The sequence below is a fragment of the Oncorhynchus keta genome, chromosome 26, assembly GCF_023373465.1.
Source record: "Oncorhynchus keta strain PuntledgeMale-10-30-2019 chromosome 26, Oket_V2, whole genome shotgun sequence".
NCBI lineage: Eukaryota > Metazoa > Chordata > Actinopteri > Salmoniformes > Salmonidae > Oncorhynchus > Oncorhynchus keta.
The window spans coordinates 4,439,344-4,461,508 of NC_068446.1; the positions used below are offsets into that span (position 1 = coordinate 4,439,344).

Genomic DNA, 22,165 nt, shown 5'->3' on the forward strand with positions numbered 1-22,165 from the left:
GAAGATTAAAGGACTACAATTGTTGTGTGATAATATGTTATCTAGTGTGCAGGGTTGGTGTTGTAGGCTGAGGTTGGCACCAACCGGCTGGGGAGGGAGAACCCAGCGAACCATGGTAACACCCTCATGGGCGAGGTCACGTAGTGTAATGCTAGGGTGGGACCCAGCACAGACCTAAAACTAGTCACCGGAAATAAAGAGCAAGAACACAACTATTTAAAAACTCATATTTAAATTGGCCCTCCTCGGCCTCTCGTCTTGTCCTGCTGCCAACCGTGGTGATAGCCCTAGCTGGATACCATTTGGAACCACCCGGGTCTCCCCGTTGCCGTCACAGCGTCAACTATATTAAAACCTTAGAGCCAATGCTACATAGCATGAGGCGGTTACCCAGGGCTAACGCGCCCAAGAATGGGCCTCCCTCTGGGGTCTTATTCCATGTCCTTAGGACGTCTCAAGATCTGTTTAGTCCCTGCCTATCAACCTTAACATGACTCAATCATACCACAATAAGCACCCAATGATGAATATATAAGTCTGGTTTCTCCACAACGATACCAGGAACCTACAGTACATCCACACATTCCAATGCTTCTCACACCTGTCCTTGAGTACCTCCAATCAGTTTCACTTATTTGATCTATTCCGGTACTAGCACACATGATTCAACATGTTCAACTGATCACTAAGCTCTGGGGTTAGTATCAGGTGTGCTGCTTGTACTGGAACAGATTACATGTGAAACTGTCTGGGGTCGGAGGGTATTCGAGGAGAGGTCCGGGATCACTTCGTATTCCAGATTAGGACAATAGCTTCACATCTATCCTTGACAGCTAAGCCGGGTGTTTACTCTGTAGAGATACAACTCTCTACGGTTTCCGGTACCATTCTCGGTCCTCCTGGCAGTGGGACTTTAAACAGCACTGCTAACAGGGATTAACGCCCGCTTTACACCTGACAGTTAGTAATCCAATGTCACACAGCCACACTAAGACAGCGCTAGCCATGCTAATGGAGGGCTATTTAAAGACACACAGCACACCGTGACTGTCGTTTTCTTCCCCATGCATTCTCCATCCCCAACCTAACGCTACCCAACACCTCGCCCGTGACACGTGCAGGGAAGCCTCTGCCAGACAAGATCTCTAGCTAGCTAGCAAAGCATAATCCCCGCTCTGCCAAATAGACAGACAGATAGATGGCATGGCACTCCAATGCAACGCATTTAATAATAGCCAACGTTTTGACAGCAAGCCTCCTTCATCTGGCCTTCAGGTGGATGGCATGCACGCAGGAGAGAAGAGGGAAGGGAGGGAGGGATCACAAAGTCACTGGGGGCTGTAGGGCCTTTATGTAGGGTCTTATAACCTACAGCTGTTTGTATTGATTCAACATCTCGTCGGTCACTGCCAATGGACTGGGGAAGTGAAGAGCTTTGACTGGGGTGAACCGGAACAACGTCATTCAGAAAGCACCGCATCACGTGACCTGTACAGAGGTCACGATCCGGGACCGAGAGTAAAAACCATTGTGATACACTGATTAAGACAGAGCACACGATGTACAGGATTTCTCTCACAAAACTGTCGGTCTGTCAATAGGTATCATCTATAGGCTTGGTTTAAATCATTACATTGAAAACAATGTCAGAACCCAGTAAGAATGCCAGGCCAAATTGATCATTGATTGTGTCGTGTGAATGTCACTATCAGATAATCAGGGGTTCTATCCATGTATGAAAATCATGAGGGTTTTCTGCTTGCCTTGCTGGATGGGTTTTTCACGAGACTATGAAACAACTCTGTCACTGCACCCAAATGTCCTCTAATGTGGCTGGGCTCCGAAGCCATAGAAATGACTAGAACAGGAAAAGTTCCTTAGGCCACAGAACCATGACTTGAATGGGGATAACTGTTCAAGTAATTGTATTTCTACAAGCCAAGAACCTGTGACCACCGACGGGCCCGCCAGGGACTGGGGTTGACCGACAGACAGGCTGGATCACTCTCATCTAAAGCCAAGAACCTGTGACCACCGACGGGCCCGCCAGGGACTGGGGTTGCCCGACAGACAGGCTGGATCACTCTCATCTAAAGCCAAGAACCTGTGACCACCGACGGGCCCGCCAGGGACTGGGGTTGACCGACAGACAGGCTGGATCACTCTCGTCTAAAGCCAAGAACCTGTGACCACCGACGGGCCCGCCAGGGACTGGGGTTGACCGACAGACAGGCTGGCAGACAGGCTGGATCACTCTCATCTAAAGCCAAGAACCTGTGACCACCGACGGGCCCGCCAGGGACTGGGGTTGACCGACAGACAGGCTGGATCACTCTCATCTAAAGCCAAGAACCTGTGACCACCGACGGGCCCGCCAGGGACTGGGGTTGACCGACAGACAGGCTGGATCACTCTCATCTAAAGCCAAGAACCTGTGACCACCGACGGGCCCGCCAGGGACTGGGGTTGACCGACAGACAGGCTGGATCACTCTCATCTAAAGCCAAGAACCTGTGACCACCGACGGGCCCGTCAGGGACTGGGGTTGACCGACAGACAGGCTGGCAGACAGGCTGGATCACTCTCGTCTAAAGCCAAGAACCTGTGACCACCGCCAGGGACTGGGGTTGACCCGCCAGGGCTGGGGTTGACCGACAGACAGGCTGGATCACTCTCGTCTAAAGCCAAGAACCTGTGACCACCGACGGGCCCGCCAGGGACTGGGGTTGACCGACAGACAGGCTGGATCACTCTCGTCTAAAGCCAAGTACCTGTGACCACCGACGGGCCCGCCAGGGACTGGGGTTGACCGACAGACAGGCTGGATCACTCTCATCTAAAGCCAAGAACCTGTGACCACCGACGGGCCCGCCAGGGACTGGGGTTGACCGACAGACAGGCTGGATCACTCTCATCTAAAGCCAAGAACCTGTGACCACCGACGACGGACCCGCCAGGGACTGGGGAACCTTGACCGACAGACAGGCTGGATCACTCTCATCTAAAGCCAAGAACCTGTGACCACCGACGGGCCCGCCAGGGACTGGGGTTGACCGACAGACAGGCTGGATCACTCTCATCTAAAGCCAAGAACCTGTGACCACCGACGGGCCCGCCAGGGACTGGGGTTGACCGACAGACAGGCTGGATCACTCTCGTCTAAAGCCAAGAACCTGTGACCACCGACGGGCCCGCCAGGGACTGGGGTTGACCGACAGACAGGCTGGATCACTCTCGTCTAAAGCCAGAACCTGTGACCACCGACGGGCCCGCCAGGGACTGGGGTTGACCGACAGACAGGCTGGATCACTCTCGTCTAAAGCCAAGAACCTGTGACCACCGACGGGCCCGCCAGGGACTGGGGTTGACCGACAGACAGGCTGGCAGACCGGCTGGATCACTCTCATCTAAAGCCAAGAACCTGTGACCACCGACGGGCCCGCCAGGGACTGGGGTTGACCGACAGACAGGCTGGCAGACAGGCTGGATCACTCTCATCTAAAGCCAAGAACCTGTGACCACCGACGGGCCCGCCAGGGACTGGGGTTGACCGACAGACAGGCTGGATCACTCTCGTCTAAAGCCAAGAACCTGTGACCACCGACAGGGCCCACCGCCCGCCAGGGACTGGGGTTGACCGACAGACAGGCTGGATCACTCTCATCTAAAGCCAAGAACCTGTGACCACCGACCACCGGGCCCGCCAGGGACTGGGGTTGACCGACAGACAGGCTGGATCACTCTCATCTAAAGCCAAGAACCTGTGACCACCGACGGGCCCGCCAGGGACTGGGGTTGACCGACAGACAGGCTGGCAGACCGACTGGATCACTCTCGTCTAAAGCCAAGAACCTGTGACCACCGACGGGCCCGCCAGGGACTGGGGTTGACCGACAGACAGGCTGGATCACTCTCGTCTAAAGCCAGAACCTGTGACCACCGACGGGCCCGCCAGGGACTGGGGTTGACCGACAGACAGGCTGGATTACTCTCGTCTAAAGCCAGAACCTGTGACCACCGACGGGCCCGCCAGGGACTGGGGTTGACCGACAGACAGGCTGGATCACTCTCGTCTAAAGCCAGAACCTGTGACCACCGACGGGCCCGTCAGGGACTGGGGTTGACCGACAGACAGGCTGGATCACTCTCGTCTAAAGCCAGAACCTGTGACCACCGACGGGCCCGCCAGGGACTGGGGTTGACCGACAGACAGGCTGGATCACTCTCGTCTAAAGCCAGAACCTGTGACCACCAACGGGCCCGCCAGGGACTGGGGTTGACCGACAGACAGGCTGGATCACTCTCGTCTAGACACACACAGGCAGAGCCAGCCGATGGTTAACGACACGTTTCTACTGTAATGTAGGAAGGGGGAACGCCAAGGTGCTGATGGGGAGGCTTAGAATGAAAATTGGAACAGCATTAATTGGATTCAGTTGCAATTTGATTTTTAAAAAACATTTTCATTATTAAGGTAACATGTCTGGCTAGAACACACAGATCTGATGGCGAGATGGAGAACAGGCGGCCTTGCTGTTCATATTACCAACACTGTGCTAACTAGGCTTGAATGACGCCATTGCTGACGCAACAACAAGTTATTGCACTTAACGTCCTGGTAGTCTGACATACTATAAACATACAATGAACCTAAAACTAGTATGCTTAAATATACTGAACAAAAATATAAACGCAACATGTAAAGTGTTGGTCCCATGTTTCATGAGCTAAAATAAAAGATCCCAGAAATGTTCCATACGCACAAAAATATTATTTCTCTCAAATGTTGTGCACACATGTGTTTTACATCCCTGTCAGTGAGAATTTCTCCTTTACCAAGATAATCCATCCACCTGACAGGTGTGGCCTATCAAGAAGCTGATTACACAGCATGATCATTACACAGGTGCACTTTGTGTTAGGGACATTAGAAATGCCACCCTAAAATGTTCAGTTCTGTCACACAACACAACGCCACAGATGTATCAAGTTTTCTGTTGCCAGATAATTTGATGTTAATTTCTCTACCATAAGCCACCTCCAATGTTGTTTTATAGAATTTGGCAGACGTCCAACTGGCCTCACAACCGCAGACCATTTCTCTACCATAAGCCACCTCCAATGTTGTTTTATAGAATTTGGCAATATGTCCAATCGGCCTCACAACCGCAGACCATGTGTAACCAGACCAACCCAGGACCTCCACATCCAGCTTCTTCACCTGTGGGATTGTCTGAGACCAGCCACCCGGACAGCTGATGAAACTGAATAGTATTTCTGTCTGTAATAAAGCCTTTTTGCGTGGAAAAACTCACTCTGATTGGCTGGGCCTGGCTCCCCAGTGGGTGGACCTGGCTCCCAACTGGGTGGGCCTATGCCCTCCCAGTCCCACCCATGGCTACGCCCCTGCCCAGTCATGTGAAATCCATAGATTAGAGCCTCATTTATTTCAATTGACTGATTTCCTTATATGAACAGTAACTCAGTAAAATCGTTGAAATTGTTGCATGTTGTGTTTATATTTTTTGTTCAGTTTAATAGTAATATTGCCACAACAGTGATGCTTTTGGAAGATAAATCACAGCTTGAATAGATTGTAGATCTGTATTTCTGTTCTGTATGTCGTAGATTATGGAGATGAGATTCAAAATGGAGCAGGCAGATGAAATGTATTAAATGAATCATGTCGTTTACAGAATGCAGAAATAAAAGGAGCCTCGCTCTCTCCATCCTTGCAGTCAGATGACGTCATCAACACATAAAGGGCCAAACATGACCCAGAATGCCCTGTGTGTTTCCCGAACAGCGTTGACCGTGACCGATCGATCTATCCATAGGGTGCAAACGCAGCTTCCTCCTGTTGGAAAATGGCCTCGCAACGCAAGCAGGCTATTGGCCGCGCAGATAAGAGGCTACAGCAGAACACACCGTTGGTACCCTGTGTGTGTGTGTGTGCCGCTCCATACAAAGAGAATTTATACAAGCCAGCTGGGCACATAAGCTTCTGCACAATAAACCCCAATAATCCTTTACAGGAAGGGAAGACGGTGAGAGAGAGAGAGAGAGGAAAACACACCACTGTTCAATTAGCCATTCGATTGGTAGAGAGAGACGTTCTCTACAGTGGCTGTGCCCTTCCCACCAAATCACATGTAAGATCACTGGAATGAATGCACTCAAAATAGGAGCACAGCTTATGACATTTGAAGCTGCCAAACACACACACACACACACACACACACACACACACACACACACACACACAAATAAATAGAGAATAAATTCAAGTGTGTCTTACCTTCCATCATGATTGCAGATTTGCATTCCTCTATCTCCAAGGAGCCTGGAAAGAAATCAGGAAGGGGAGAGAAGCCCCTGGTTACCAGATGACACGGATAGAATAGAGAACAGAACCTAACACAGGGCTAACCTAGCGCTACAGCTAACACACAGCCTCCAACACTGCCACACGTCGTCTGTCTACTGGCCCAGGGTCCATGCACCGCGACTGGGCAGAGAGGGGAGCTGGCTGGGCTCAGTGCCGATCAGAAGCCCGAGAGAGGCTGTGGCTTAGGCCATGGATGCCGCTTCCACTGCTACGGCGCCTCTAACTTACACAATCAGCCAAGGATGCTGAGAGGAGGAGAAAAAAAAAACTATTGGGGGAAAAAAAGAGAAAGAGAGGGGGTAGAGAGGGAGGGAGGCAGAGCGAGAGAGAAAGAGGGAGGCTTGCTGAGGTCACAGCTGCTCTCAGCCAATCCTTGAGGTTCTCTGCAGAGTCACATGCATTCGGCTTGCATCCCCTGATAGCCTGGCCCTAGAGAACGACAAACTAGTAGCCTCCCTCCATCACACCACGCATCTATACGCACACACATTCGCACACACCTACCCAGACACACAGGCAAACTCAAACACAGAGAACACGCACACACACGAACGAACATAAATAACGCACACACACCCCTCCCCTGCCTACCTTGTGTGTATGTAGACTCTGCAGAGTGATGAATGAGATTAATTATTTGCTCGTCGACAGAATAACGAGCAGGTTAAAGTGAACTGACAGCCCATTTTGAGGACACACTCACGAACACACACCCTGATCCTGGTTACAGAATAAATGTATATGCCCTCCTAACGGGTATACTCCATTCTCTGAAGGTTTAAAAGTCTATTTTCAGAGAGCTCTGCCTTCTCTAAGTCTGCCTGCTACTCCCTCCCTTTTCTATATCACTGTTTTTGCTCTGCCTGCTGGCTCAGTATGACTGCTCTCTCTCTCTCCACCTCCCACCATCCCTCTCTCTCTCTCTATGCCCCTCCCTCTCTCTCTCCCTCTCTATGCCCCCTCCTCTCTCTCTCTCTCTCTCTCTATGCCCCTCCCTCTCTCTCTCTCTATGCCCCTCCCTCTCTCTCTCTCTATGCCCCTCCCTCTCTCTCTCCCTCTCTCTCTCTATGCCCCTCCCTCTCTCTCTCTCTATGCCCCTCCCTCTCTCTCTCCCTCTCTATGCCCCTCCCTCTCTCTCTCTCTCTATGCCCCTCCCTCTCTCTCTCTCTATGCCCCTCCCTCTCTCTCTCCCTCTCTATGCCCCTCCCTCTCTCTCTCTCTCTATGCCCCTCCCTCTCTCTCTATGCCCCTCCCTCTCTCTCTCTCTATGCCCCTCCCTCCCTCTCTCTCTCTCTCTCTATGCCCCTCCCTCTCTCTCTCTCTCTGCCTCTCCCTCCCTCTCTCTCTCTCTCTCTATGCCCCTCTCTCTCTCTCTCTCTCTCTCTCTCTCTCTCTCTCTATGCCCCTCCCTCTCTCTCTCTCTATGCCCCTCTCTCTCTCTCCCTCTCTCCCTCTCTATGCCCCTCCCTCTCTCTCCCTCTCTATGCCCCTCCCTCTCTCTCTCTCTCTATGCCCCTCTCTCTCTCTCTCTCTATGCCCCTCCCTCTCTCTATGCCCCTGCCTCTCTCTCTCTCTATGCCCCTCCCTCCCTCTCTCTATGCCCCTCCCTCCCTCTCTCTATGCCCCTCCCTCCCTCTCTCTATGCCCCTCCCTCCCTCTCTCTCTCTCTATGCCCCTCCCTCTCTCTCTCTCTCTCTCTATGCCCCTCCCTCTCTCTCTCTCTCTATGCCCCTCCCTCTCTCTCTCTCTCTATGCCCCTCCCTCCCTCTCTCTCTCTATGCCCCTCCCTCTCTCTCTCTCCCTCTCTATGCCCCTCCCTCTCTCTCTCTCTCTATGCCCCTCCCTCTCTCTCTCTCTATGCCCCTCCCTCTCTCTCTCTCTATGCCCCTCCCTCTCTCTCTCTCTCTGCCCCTCCCTCTCTCTCTCTCTATGCCCCTCCCTCTCTCTCCCTCCTCTATGCCCCTCCCTCTCTCTCCTCTCTATGCCCCTCCCTCCTCTCTCTCTCTCTCTATGCCCCTCCCTCTCTCTCTCTCTATGCCCCTCCCTCCCTCTCTCTATGCCCCTCCCTCCCTCTCTCTATGCCCCTCCCTCCCTCTCTCTATGCCCCTCCCTCCCTCTCTCTCTCTCTCTCTCTCTATGCCCCTCCCTCTCTCTCTCTCTCTCTCTATGCCCCTCCCTCTCTCTCTCTCTCTATGCCCCTCCCTCTCTCTCTCTCTATGCCCCTCCCTCTCTCTCCCTCTCTATGCCCCTCCCTCTCTCTCTATGCCCCTCCCTCTCTCTCTCTCTCTGCCCCTCCCTCTCTCTCTCTCTATGCCCCTCCCTCTCTCTCTCTCTATGCCCCTCCCTCTCTCTCCCTCTCTATGCCCCTCCCTCCCTCTCTCTCTCTCTCTCTATGCCCCTCCCTCTCTCTCTCTCTATGCCCCTCCCTCCCTCTCTCTCTCTCTATGCCCCTCCCTCCCTCTCTCTCTCTCTCTCTATGCCCCTCCCTCTCTCTCTCTATGCCCCTCCCTCTCTCTCTCTCTCTATGCCCCTCCCTCTCTCTCTCTCTGCCCCTCCCTCTCTCTCCCTCTCTATGCCCCTCCCTCTCTCTCTCTCTATGCCCCTCCCTCTCTCTCTCTCTATGCCCCTCCCTCTCTCTCCCTCTATGCCCCTCCCTCTCTCTCCCTCTCTATGCCCCTCCCTCCCTCTCCCTCTCTATGCCCCTCCCTCCCTCTCTCTCTCTATGCCCCTCCCTCCCTCTCTCTCTCTCCCTCTCTATGCCCCTCCCTCTATGCCCCTCCCTCCTCCTCTCTCTGCCCCTCTCTCTCTCTCTCTCTCTCTCTCTCTCTCTCTCTCTCTCTCTCTCTCTCTCTCTCTCTCTCTCTCTCTCTCTCTCTCTCTCTATGCCCCTCCCTCTCTCTCTATGCCCCTCCCTCTCTCTCCCTCTCCGCTGCCATTGCCATTGGGGATAACGATCCATCATTGTGACGTCAGGGAGACCGACGCCATGTACAGCTGCCTCTCTAGACCCAGCCCAACCGAGGGAGGAGCTACGGTCTTCTATCGTTTATGCTGCTACTGCTACTCTCAGCCTGGATGGACCCAGATTGAGGAGAGGAGGGAGGGAGGTGTGTGTGTGTGTACTGCTACTCTCAGCCTGCTGCCAGTGAGAGGGGATGAGGGAGAGATGGAGGGAGGGGAGAGAACGAGGGAGGGAGGTGTGGATGTGTGTGTGTGTACTGCTACTCTCAGCCTGCTGCCAGTGAGAGGGGATGAGGGAGAGATGGAGGGAGGGGAGAGAACGAGGGAGGGAGGTGTGGATGTGTGTGTGTGCATGGAGGCTGGTGATTACTTTTAAATGTGGGGGTGGATGGAGCCAGAGGCTAAGGGATGACCACTAACGGAGTAGACAAAGAGTGAAAGAGAGAACAAGAGAACTGGGGGAGAAAGAGAGAGATTGGGGTGAAATAGAGAAGAGGGAGAGGGAGATAGAGGATGTTTATGTTTCTGGCTACGGAGCAGAGACTGAACAGAGAGAGACATGAGCTGCTGGACAGCCTGACAATTAGCCAAGCACTGCTCAAGCCTCCATAACAACAACAGCAGCCACAATAATAATGACAGAGCTACTCTTGTAATAGAAAATTATATTACTCAACAAATAACTAAATCACTTGCAGATGCAGAATGTACAATATCTATACACAAGTCAGATTTAAAGAAAGATGTAAGCTAGGCTTCTTACACAGGCAGACAGATGAGACACATGCTGTCCTGCCCGTTTATGAGTCCGTCTGTCACACTTTACATTGAGCCAGCCCCGTGTCTCTTCGTGTACAATGCATTAACCCGGGTCATGCTCAAGCCCATGTGAAATGTTCTCCCTCTCCTGCTTCTTCGCTCCTCTTTTTTTCTCCCTTGCTCTTCATTGCTCGCTCCCTCCCTCTCCTCATTAAGCCATGGCATGCTCCCTCCCTCTCCCTCTCTCTCCCCCCTCATTAAGCCATGGCATGCTCCCTCCCTCTCCCCTCATTAAGCCATGGCATGCTCCTTCCCTCTCGCCCCGCTCCTTCCCTCTCTCCCCTCATTAAGCCATGTTATGCTCCCTCCCTCTCTCCCCTCATTAAGCCATGGCATGCTCCCTCCCTCTCCCCCACTCTCCCCTCATTAAGCCATGTTATGCTCCCTCCCTCTCCCCCTCTCTCCCCTCATTAAGCCATGTTATGCTCCCTCCCTCTCCCCCCTCATTAAGCCATGTTATGCTCCCTCCCTCTCCCCCCTCATTAAGCCATGGCATGCTCCTTCCCTCTCCCCCCTCATTAAGCCATGGCATGCTCCTTCCCTCTCGCCCCGCTCCTTCCCTCTCTCCCCCTCTCTCCCCTCATTAAGCCATGGCATGCTCCCTCCCTCTCTCCCCTCAATAAGCCATGGCTTGCTCCCTCCTTCTCTCCCCTCATTAAGCCATGGCATGCTCCCTCCCTCTCTCCCCCTCTCTCCCCTCATTAAGCCATGTTATGCTCCCTCCTTCTCTCCCCCTCTCTCCCCTCATTAAGCCATGTTATGCTCCCTCCTTCTCTCCCCCCTCCCTCCCCTCATTAAGCCATGGCTTGCTCCCTCCTTCTCTCCCCTCAATAAGCCACGGCATGCTCCCTCCCTCTCTCCCTCTCTCTCTCCCCTCATTAAGCCATGGCATGCTCCCTCCCTCTCTCTCCTCATTAAGCCATGTTATGCTCCCTCCCTCTCCCCTCCCTCTCTCTCTCCCCACATTAAGCCATGTTATGCTCCCTCCCTCTCCCCCCTCATTAAGCCATGGCATGCTCCCCCCCTCTCCCCTCATTAAGCCATGGCATGCTCCTTCCCTCTCTCCCCCTCTCTCCCCTCATTAAGCCATGTTATGCTCCCTCCCTCTCTCCCCTCATTAAGCCATGGCATGCTCCCTCCCTCTCCCCCACTCTCCCCTCATTAAGCCATGTTATGCTCCCTCCCTCTCCCCTCTCTCCCCTCATTAAGCCATGTTATGCTCCTCCTCTCCCCTCATTAAGCCATGTTATGCTCCTCCTCTCCCCCTCATTAAGCCATGGCATGCTCCTTCCCTCTCCCCCCTCATTAAGCCATGGCATGCTCCTTCCCTCTCGCCCCGCTCCTTCCCTCTCTCCCCTTATTAAGCCATGGCATGCTCCCTCCCTCTCTCCCCTCAATAAGCCATGGCTTGCTCCCTCCTCTCCCCCTCATTAAGCCATGGCATGCTCCCTCCCTCTCTCCCCCTCTCTCCCCACATTAAGCCATGTTATGCTCCCTCCTTCTCTCCCCCTCCCTCCCCTCATTAAGCCATGGCTTGCTCCCTCCTTCTCGCCCCTCATTACGTCATGGCATGCTCCCTCCCTCTCTCCCCTCTCTCCCCTCATTAAGCCATGGCATGCTCCTCCCTCTCTCTCCTCCCTCCCCTCATTAAGCCATGGCATGCCCTCCCTCTCCCCCTCCCTCCCTCATTAAGCCATGGCATGCCCCTCCCTCTCTCCCCCCTCCCTCCCCTCATTAAGCCATGGCATGCCCCCTCCCTCTCTCCCCTCATTAAACCATGGCATGCTCCCTCCCTCTCTCCCCACATTAAGCCATGGCATGCTCCCTCTCTCTCCCCACATTAAGCCATGGCATGCCCCCTCCCTCTCTCCCCACATTAAGCCATGGCATGCTCCCTCTCTCTCTCCCCACATTAAGCCATGGCATGCCCCCTCCCTCTCTCCCCTCATTAAACCATGGCATGCTCCCTCTCTCTCCCCTCAATAAGCCATGGCATGCCCCCTCCCTCTCTCCCCTCATTAAACCATGGCATGCTCCCTCCCTCTCTCCCCACATTAAGCCATGGCATGCTCCCTCTCTCTCCCCACATTAAGCCATGGCATGCCCCCTCCCTCTCTCCCCACATTAAACCATGGCATGCTCCCTCCCTCTCTCCCCACATTAAGCCATGGCATGCTCCCTCTCTCTCCCCTCAATAAGCCACGGCATGCTCCCTCCCTCTCTCCCCCTCTCTCCCCTCAATAAGCCACGGCATGCTCCCTCCCTCTCTCCCCCCTCATTAAGCCATGGCATGCTCCCTCCCTCTCTCCCCTCATTAAGCCATGTTATGCTCCCTCCCTCTCCCCTCCCTCTCTCTCTCCCCACATTAAGCCATGTTATGCTCCCTCCCTCTCCCCCCTCATTAAGCCATGGCATGCTCCCTCCCTCTCCCCTCATTAAGCCATGGCATGCTCCTTCCCTCTCGCCCCGCTCCTTCCCTCTCTCCCCCTCTCTCCCCTCATTAAGCCATGTTATGCTCCCTCCCTCTCTCCCCTCATTAAGCCATGGCATGCTCCCTCCCTCTCCCCCACTCTCCCCTCATTAAGCCATGTTATGCTCCCTCCCTCTCCCCCTCTCTCCCCTCATTAAGCCATGTTATGCTCCCTCCCTCTCCCCCCTCATTAAGCCATGTTATGCTCCCTCCCTCTCCCCCCTCATTAAGCCATGGCATGCTCCTTCCCTCTCCCCCCTCATTAAGCCATGGCATGCTCCTTCCCTCTCTCCCCTTATTAAGCCATGGCATGCTCCCTCCCTCTCTCCCCTCAATAAGCCATGGCTTGCTCCCTCCTTCTCTCCCCTCATTAAGCCATGGCATGCTCCCTCCCTCTCTCCCCCTCTCTCCCCACATTAAGCCATGTTATGCTCCCTCCTTCTCTCCCCCCTCCCTCCCCTCATTAAGCCATGGCTTGCTCCCTCCTTCTCGCCCCTCATTACGTCATGGCATGCTCCCTCCCTCTCTCCCCCTCTCTCCCCTCATTAAGCCATGGCATGCCCCCTCCCTCTCTCCCCCCTCCCTCCCCTCATTAAGCCATGGCATGCCCCCTCCCTCTCTCCCCCCTCCCTCCCCTCATTAAGCCATGGCATGCCCCCTCCCTCTCTCCCCTCATTAAACCATGGCATGCTCCCTCCCTCTCCCCTCCCTCTCTCCCCACATTAAGCCATGGCATGCTCCCTCCCTCTCGCCCCTCTCTCCCCGCTCCCCCCCTCTCCCCTCTCTCCCCTCAATAAGCCACGGCATGCTCCCTCCCTCTCTCCCTCCCCTCATTAAGCCATGGCATGCTCCCTCCCTCTCTCCCCTCATTAAGCCATGTTATGCTCCCTCCCTCTCCCCTCCCCCCACATTAAGCCATGTTATGCTCCCTCCCTCTCCCCCCTCATTAAGCCATGGCATGCTCCCTCCCTCTCCCCTCATTAAGCCATGGCATGCTCCTTCCCTCTCGCCCCGCTCCTTCCCTCTCTCCCCCTCTCTCCCCTCATTAAGCCATGTTATGCTCCTCCCTCTCCCCTCATTAAGCCATGGCATGCTCCCTCCCTCTCCCCCACTCTCCCCTCATTAAGCCATGTTATGCTCCCTCCCTCTCCCCCTCTCTCCCCTCATTAAGCCATGTTATGCTCCCTCCTTCCCTCCCCTCATTAAGCCATGGCTTGCTCCCTCCTTCTCTCCCCTCATTAAGCCATGGCATGCTCCTTCCCTCTCGCCCCGCTCCTTCCCTCTCTCCCCCTCTCTCCCCTCATTAAGCCATGGCATGCTCCCTCCCTCTCTCCCCTCAATAAGCCATGGCTTGCTCCCTCCTTCTCTCCCCTCATTAAGCCATGGCATGCTCCCTCCCTCTCTCCCCCTCTCTCCCCTCATTAAGCCATGTTATGCTCCCTCCTTCTCTCCCCCCTCCCTCCCCTCATTAAGCCATGGCTTGCTCCCTCCTTCTCTCCCCTCAATAAGCCACGGCATGCTCCTCCTCTCTCCCTCTCTCTCTCCCTCATTAAGCCATGGCATGCTCCTCCCTCTCTCTCCTCATTAAGCCATGTTATGCTCCCTCCCTCTCCCCCTCCCTCTCTCTCTCCCCACATTAAGCCATGTTATGCTCCCTCCCTCTCCCCCCTCATTAAGCCATGGCATGCTCCCCCTCTCCCCTCATTAAGCCATGGCATGCTCCTTCCCTCTCTCCCCCTCTCTCTCCCTCATTAAGCCATGTTATGCCCCTCCCTCTCTCCCTCATTAAGCCATGTTATGCTCCCTCCCTCTCCCCCCTCTCTCCCCTCATTAAGCCATGTTATGCTCCCTCCCTCTCCCCCCTCATTAAGCCATGTTATGCTCCCTCCCTCTCCCCCTCATTAAGCCATGGCATGCTCCTTCCCTCTCCCCCTCATTAAGCCATGGCATGCTCCTTCCCTCTCGCCCCGCTCCTTCCCTCTCTCCCCCTCTCTCCCCTTATTAAGCCATGGCATGCTCCCTCCCTCTCTCCCCTCAATAAGCCATGGCTTGCTCCCTCCTTCTCTCCCCTCATTAAGCCATGGCATGCTCCCTCCCTCTCTCCCCCTCTCTCCCCACATTAAGCCATGTTATGCTCCCTCCTTCTCTCCCCCTCCCTCCCCTCATTAAGCCATGGCTTGCTCCCTCCTTCTCGCCCCTCATTACGTCATGGCATGCTCCCTCCCTCTCTCCCCCTCTCTCCCCTCATTAAGCCATGGCATGCTCCCTCCCTCTCTCCCCCTCCCTCCCCTCATTAAGCCATGGCATGCCCCCTCCCTCTCTCCCCCCTCCCTCCCCTCATTAAGCCATGGCATGCCCTCCCTCTCTCTCCCCCCCTCCCCTCATTAAGCCATGGCATGCCCCTCCTCTCTCCCCTCATTAAACCATGGCATGCTCCCTCCCTCTCTCCCCCCTCCCTCCCCTCATTAAGCCATGGCATGCCCCTCCCTCTCTCCCCTCATTAAGCCATGGCATGCCCCCTCCCTCTCTCCCCTCATTAAGCCATGGCATGCCCCCTCCCTCTCTCCCCTCATTAAACCATGGCATGCTCCCCCCCTCTCTCCCCTCATTAAGCCATGGCATGCCCCCTCCCTCTCCCCCCCTCCCTCTCTCCCCTCATTAAACCATGGCATGCTCCCCCCCTCTCTCCCATCAATAAGCCATGGCTTGCTCCTTCCCTCTCGCCCCGCTCCTTCCCTCTCTCCCCCTCTCTCCCCTTATTAAGCCATGGCATGCTCCCTCCCTCTCTCCCCTCAATAAGCCATGGCTTGCTCCCTCCTTCTCTCCCCTCATTAAGCCATGTTATGCTCCCTCCCTCTCCCCCTCCCTCTCTCCCCTCATTAAGCCATGGCATGCTCCCTCCCTCTCCCCCTCCCTCTCTCCCCACATTAAGCCATGTTATGCTCCCTCCCTCTCTCCCCACATTAAGCCATGTTATGCTCCCTCCCTCTCTCCCCTCATTAAGCCATGTTATGCTCCCTCCCTCTCTCCCTCATTAAGCCATGTTATGCTCCCTCCCTCCCTCTCTCCCCTCATTAAGCCATGTTATGCTCCCTCCCTCTCTCCCCACATTAAGCCATGTTATGCTCCCTCCCTCTCTCCCCTCATTAAGCCATGTTATGCTCCCTCCTCCTCTCTCCCTCATTAAGCCATGTTATGCTCCTCCCTCTCCCTCATTAAGCCATGTTATGCTCCTCCTCTCCCCTCCCTCTCCCATCATTAAGCCATGTTATGCTGCCTCCCTCTCCCCTCATTAAGCAATGTTATGCTCCTCCTCTCCCCCTCCCTCCCTCTCTCTCCCATTAAGCCATGTTATGCTCCCTCCCTCTCCCCCTCCCTCTCTCCTCATTAAGCCATGTTATGCTCCCTCCCTCTCCCCTCCCTCTCCCATCATTAAGCCATGTTATGCTCCCTCCCTCTCCCCTCATTAAGCAATGTTATGCTCCCTCCCTCTCCCCTCCCTCTCTCCCCATTAAGCCATGTTATGCTCCCTCCCTCTCCCCCTCCCTCTCTCCCCTCATTAAGCCATGGCATGCTCCCTCCCTCTCGCCCCCTCTCTCCCCTCATTAAGCCATGTTATGCTCCCTCCCTCTCCCCTCATTAAGCCATGTTATGCTCCCTCCCTCTCTCCCCACATTAAGCCATTTTATGCTCCCTCCCTCTCTCACCTCATTAAGCCATGTTATGCTCCCTCCCTCTCTCCCCTCATTAAGCCATGTTATGCTCCCTCCCTCTCCCCTCATTAAGCCATGTTATGCTCCCTCCCTCTCCCCTCATTAAGCCATGTTATGCTCCCTCCCTCTCCCCTCATTAAGCCATGTTATGCTCCCTCCCTCTCCCCCTCCCTCTCTCCCCTCATTAAGCCATGGCATGCTCCCTCCCTCTCCCCCTCCCTCTCCCCACATTAAGCCATGTTATGCTCCCTCCCTCTCTCCCCTCATTAAGCCATGTTATGCTCCCTCCCTCTCTCCCCTCATTAAGCCATGTTATGCTCCCTCCCTCCCTCTCCCCCTCTCCCCTCATTAAGCCATGGCATGCTCCCTCCCTCTCCCCCTCCCTCTCTCCCCACATTAAGCCATGTTATGCTCCCTCCCTCTCTCCCCTCATTAAGCCATGTTATGCTCCCTCCCTCTTCCCTCATTAAGCCATGTTATGCTCCCTCCCTCTCCCCTCATTAAGCCATGTTATGCTCCCTCCCTCTCCCCCTCCCTCTCTCCCCTCATTAAGCCATGGCATGCTCCCTCCCTCTCCCCCTCCCTCTCTCCCCACATTAAGCCATGTTATGCTCCCTCCCTCTCTCCCCTCATTAAGCCATGTTATGCTCCCTCCCTCTCTCCCCTCATTAAGCCATGTTATGCTCCCTCCTCCCTCTCCCCTCCCTCTCTCCCCTCATTAAGCCATGGCATGCTCCCTCCCTCTCCCCCTCCCTCTCTCCCCACATTAAGCCATGTTATGCTCCCTCCCTCTCTCCCCTCATTAAGCCATGTTATGCTCCCTCCCTCTCTCCCCTCATTAAGCCATGTTATGCTCCCTCCCTCTCCCCTCATTAAGCCATGTTATGCTCCCTCCCTCTCCCCCTCCCTCTCCCATCATTAAGCCATGTTATGCTCCCTCCCTCTCCCCTCATTAAGCAATGTTATGCTCCCTCCCTCTCCCCCTCCCTCTCTCCCCATTAAGCCATGTTATGCTCCCTCCCTCTCCCCCTCCCTCTCTCCCCTCATTAAGCCATGTTATGCTCCCTCCCTCTCCCCCTCCCTCTCCCATCATTAAGCCATGTTATGCTCCCTCCCTCTCCCCTCATTAAGCAATGTTATGCTCCCTCCCTCTCCCCCTCCCTCTCTCCCCATTAAGCCATGTTATGCTCGCTCCCTCCCTCTCCCCCTCCCTCTCTCCCCTCATTAAGCCATGTTATGCTCCCTCCCTCTCCCCCTCCCTCTCTCCCCTCATTAAGCCATGTTATGCTCCCTCCGTCTCTCCCCTCTCTCTCTCCCCTCATTAAGCCATGTTATGCTCCCTCCCTCTCCCCTCATTAAGCCATGTTATGCTCCCTCCCTCTCCCCCTCCCTCTCCCCTCATTAAGCAATGTTATGCTCCCTCCCTCTCCCCCTCCCTCTCCCCTCATTAAGCAATGTTATGCTCCTTCCCTCTCTCCCACTCTCTCCCCTCATTAAGCCATGTTATGCTCCCTCCTCTCCCCCTCCCTCACTCCCCTCATTAAGCCAAGGCATGCCCCCTCCCTCTCCCCCCCTCCCTCTCTCCCCTCATTAAGCCATGGCATGCTCCCTCCCTCTCGCCCCTCATTACGTCATGGCATGCTCCCTCCCTCTCTCCCCCCTCATTAAGCCATGGCATGCTCCCTCCCACTTGCCCCCTCTCTCCCCTCATTAAGCCATGGCATGCTCCTCCCTCTCGCCCCCTCTCTCCCCTCATTAAGCCATGGCATGCCCCCTCCCCCCCCCCCTCTCTCCCCCTCATCAAGCCATGGCATGCTCCCTCCCTCTCACCCCCTCTCTCCCCTCATTAAGCCATGGCATGCTCCCTCCCTCTCTCCCCCTCTCTCCCCTCATTAAGCCATGGCATGCTCCCTCCCTCTCGCCCCTCTCTCCCTCGTTAAGCCATGTTATGCTCCTCCCTCTCCCTCATTAAGCCATGTTATGCTCCTCCCTCTCTCCCCACATTAAGCCATTTTATGCTCCCTCCTCTTTCACCTCATTAAGCCATGTTATGCTCCTCCCTCTCTCCCTCATTAAGCCATGTTATGCTCCCTCCCTCTCACCCCTCTCTCCCTCATTAAGCCATGGCATGCTCCTCCCCTCTCCCCTCCCTCTCTCCCCTCATTAAGCCATGGCATGCTCCTCCCTCTCACCCCCTCTCTCCCCTCATTAAGCCATGGCATGCTCCCTCCCTCTCTCCCCCTCTCTCCCCTCATTAAGCCATGGCATGCTCCCTCCCTCTCGCCCCCTCTCTCCCCTCATTAAGCCATGTTATGCTCCCTCCCTCTCCCCTCATTAAGCCATGTTATGCTCCCTCCCTCTCTCCCCACATTAAGCCATTTTATGCTCCCTCCCTCTTTCACCTCATTAAGCCATGTTATGCTCCCTCCCTCTCTCCCCTCATTAAGCCATGTTATGCTCCCTCCCTCTCTCCCCTCATTAAGCCATGTTATGCTCCCTCCCTCTCCCCTCATTAAGCCATGTTATGCTCCCTCCCTCTCCCCTCATTAAGCCATGTTATGCTCCTCCTCTCCCCTCATTAAGCCATGTTATGCTCCTCCCTCTCCCCCTCCTCTCTCCCTCATTAAGCCATGGCATGCTCCTCCCTCTCCTCCTCTCTCCCACATTAAGCCATGTTATGCTCCCTCCCTCTCTCCCCTCATTAAGCCATGGTATGCTCCCTCCCTCCCCTCATTAAGCCATGTTATGCTCCCTCCTCCCTCTCCTCTCCCCTCATTAAGCCATGGCATGCTCCTCCCTCTCCCCTCCTCTCCCCCACATTAAGCCATGTTATGCTCCCTCCCTCTCTCCCCTCATTAAGCCATGTTATGCTCCCTCCCTCTCTCCCCTCATTAAGCCATGTTATGCTCCTCCTCTCCCCTCATTAAGCCATGTTATGCTCCCTCCCTCTCCCCCTCCCTCTCCCATCATTAAGCCATGTTATGCTCCCTCCCTCTCCCCTCATTAAGCAATGTTATGCTCCCTCCCTCTCCCCCTCCCTCTCTCCCCATTAAGCCATGTTATGCTCCCTCCCTCCCTCTCTCCCCTCATTAAGCCATGTTATGCTCCCTCCCTCTCCCCTCATTAAGCCATGTTATGCTCCCTCCCTCTCCCCTCATTAAGCCATGTTATGCTCCCTCCCTCTCCCCGCATTAAGCCATGTTATGCTCCCTCCCTCTCCCCTCATTAAGCCATGTTATGCTCCCTCCCTCTCTCCCCACATTAAGCCATTTTATGCTCCCTCCCTCTTTCACCTCATTAAGCCATGTTATGCTCCCTCCCTCTCTCCCCTCATTAAGCCATGTTATGCTCCCTCCCTCTCACCCCCTCTCTCCCCTCATTAAGCCATGGCATGCTCCCTCCCTCTCCCCCCTCCCTCTCTCCCCTCATTAAGCCATGGCATGCTCCCTCCCTCTCACCCCCTCTCTCCCCTCATTAAGCCATGGCATGCTCCCTCCCTCTCCCCCTCCCTCTCTCCCCTCATTAAGCCATGTTATGCTCCCTCCCTCCCTCTCCCCTCTCTCCCCTCATTAAGCCATGGCATGCTCCCTCCCTCTCCCCCTCCCTCTCTCCCCACATTAAGCCATGTTATGCTCCCCTCCCTCCCTCTCTCCCCTCCCATGTTATGTTCTCCCTCTCCCCTCATTAAGCCATGTTATGCTCCCTCCCTCCTCATTAAGCTCCCTCATTAAGCCATGTTATGCTCCCTCCCTCTCCCCTCATTAAGCCATGTTATGCTCCCTCCCTCTCCCCCTCCCTCTCCCATCATTAAGCCATGTTATGCTCCCTCCCTCTCCCCTCATTAAGCTATGTTATGCTCCCTCCCTCTCCCTCCTCTCTCCCCATTAAGCCATGTTCCCTGCTCCCCTCCCTCTCCCCCTCATTAAGCCATGTTATGCTCCTCCCTCTCTCCCCTCATTAAGCCATGTTATGCTCCCTCCCTCTCCCCTCCCTCTCTCCCCCTCATTAAGCCATGTTATGCTCCTCCCTCTCACCCCTCTCTCCCCTCATTAAGCCATGTTATGCTCCCTCCTCTCCCCCATTAAGCCATGTTATGCTCCCTCCTCCCTCTCCCCCCTCATTAAGCCATGTTATGCTCCCTCCCTCTCCCCTCATTAAGCCATGTTATGCTCCCTCCCTCCCCCCATTAAGCCATGTTATGCTCCCTCCCTCTCCCCGCATTAAGCCATGTTATGCTCCCTCCCTCCCTCTCCCTCTCTCCCCTCATTAAGCCATGGCATGTTATGCTCCCCCTCCCTCTCTCCCCACATTAAGCCATGTTATGCTCCCTCCCTCTCTCCCCTCATTAAGCCATGGCATGCTCCCTCCCTCTCCCCCTCCCTCTCTCCCCACATTAAGCCATGTTATGCTCCCTCCCTCTCTCCCCTCATTAAGCCATGTTATGCTCCCTCCCTTTCTCCCCTCATTAAGCCATGTTATGCTCCTCCCTCTCCCTCTCTCCCCTCATTAAGCCATGGCATGCTCCCTCCCTCTCCCCCTCCCTCTCTCCCCACATTAAGCCATGTTATGCTACCTCCCTCTCTCCCCTCATTAAGCCATGGCATGCTCCCTCCCTCTCCCCCTCCCTCTCTCCCCACATTAAGCCATGTTATGCTACCTCCCTCTCTCCCCTCATTAAGCCATGTTATGCTCCCTCCCTCTCCCCTCATTAAGCCATGTTATGCTCCCTCCCTCTCCCCCTCCCTCTCCCATCATTAAGCCATGTTATGCTCCCTCCCTCTCCCCTCATTAAGCAATGTTATGCTCCCTCCCTCTCCCCCTCCCTCTCTCCCCATTAAGCCATGTTATGCTCCCTCCCTCCCTCTCTCCCCTCATTAAGCCATGTTATGCTCCCTCCCTCTCCCCCTCCCTCTCTCCCCTCATTAAGCCATGTTATGCTCCCTCCCTCTCCCCTCATTAAGCCATGTTATGCTCCCTCCCTCTCCCCCCATTAAGCCATGTTATGCTCCCTCCCTCTCCCTCATTAAGCCATGTTATGCTCCCTCCTCTCTCCCTCATTAAGCCATGTTATGCTCCCTCCCTGTCCCCCTCCCTCTCCCCTCATTAAGCCATGTTATGCTCCCTCCCTCTCCCCTTCCCCTCATTAAGCAATGTTATGCTCCCTCCCTCTCCCCCTCCCTCTCTCCCCATTAAGCCATGTTATGCTCCCTCCCTCTCCCCTCCCTCTCTCCCCTCATTAAGCCATGTTATGCTCCCTCCCTCTCCCCTCATTAAGCCATGTTATGCTCCCTCCCTCTCCCCTCATTAAGCCATGTTATGCTCCCTCCCTCTCCCCTCATTAAGCCATGTTATGCTCCCTCCCTGTCCCCCTCCCTCTCCCCTCATTAAGCCATGTTATGCTCCCTCCCTCTCCCCTTCCCCTCATTAAGCAATGTTATGCTCCCTCCCTCTCCCCTCCCTCTCTCCCCATTAAGCCATGTTATGCTCCCTCCCTCTCCCCCTCCCTCTCTCCCCTCATTAAGCCATGTTATGCTCCCTCCCTCTCCCCTCATTAAGCCATGTTATGCTCCCTCCCTCTCCCCCTCCCTCTCCCCTCATTAAGCCATGTTATGCTCCCTCCCTCTCCCCTCATTAAGCCATGTTATGCTCCCTCCCTCTCTCCCCTCATTAAGCCATGTTATGCTCCCTCCCTGTCCCCCTCCCTCTCCCCTCATTAAGCCATGTTATGCTCCCTCCCTCTCCCCTTCCCCTCATTAAGCAATGTTATGCTCCCTCCCTCTCCCCCTCCCTCTCTCCCCATTAAGCCATGTTATG

General features: G+C 55.1%; 1 protein-coding gene across 10 annotated transcripts in view; it reads right to left on the bottom strand.

The window, feature by feature from the left end:
• sgip1a (SH3GL interacting endocytic adaptor 1a) overlaps window positions 1-22,165 on the bottom strand; it is a 137,337-nt gene that overhangs the window by 83,840 nt on the left and 31,332 nt on the right. For 9 of the 10 annotated variants that reach the window (XM_052480084.1, XM_052480082.1, XM_052480077.1 and 6 more), the window contains one exon: window positions 6,299-6,343. In XM_052480084.1, the coding sequence (XP_052336044.1) occupies window positions 6,299-6,343 (45 nt within the window). Of the gene's footprint in view, window positions 1-6,298; window positions 6,344-6,979; window positions 7,264-22,165 lie in introns of those variants that run through there. The other variant, XM_052480080.1, reaches the window with a different exon arrangement.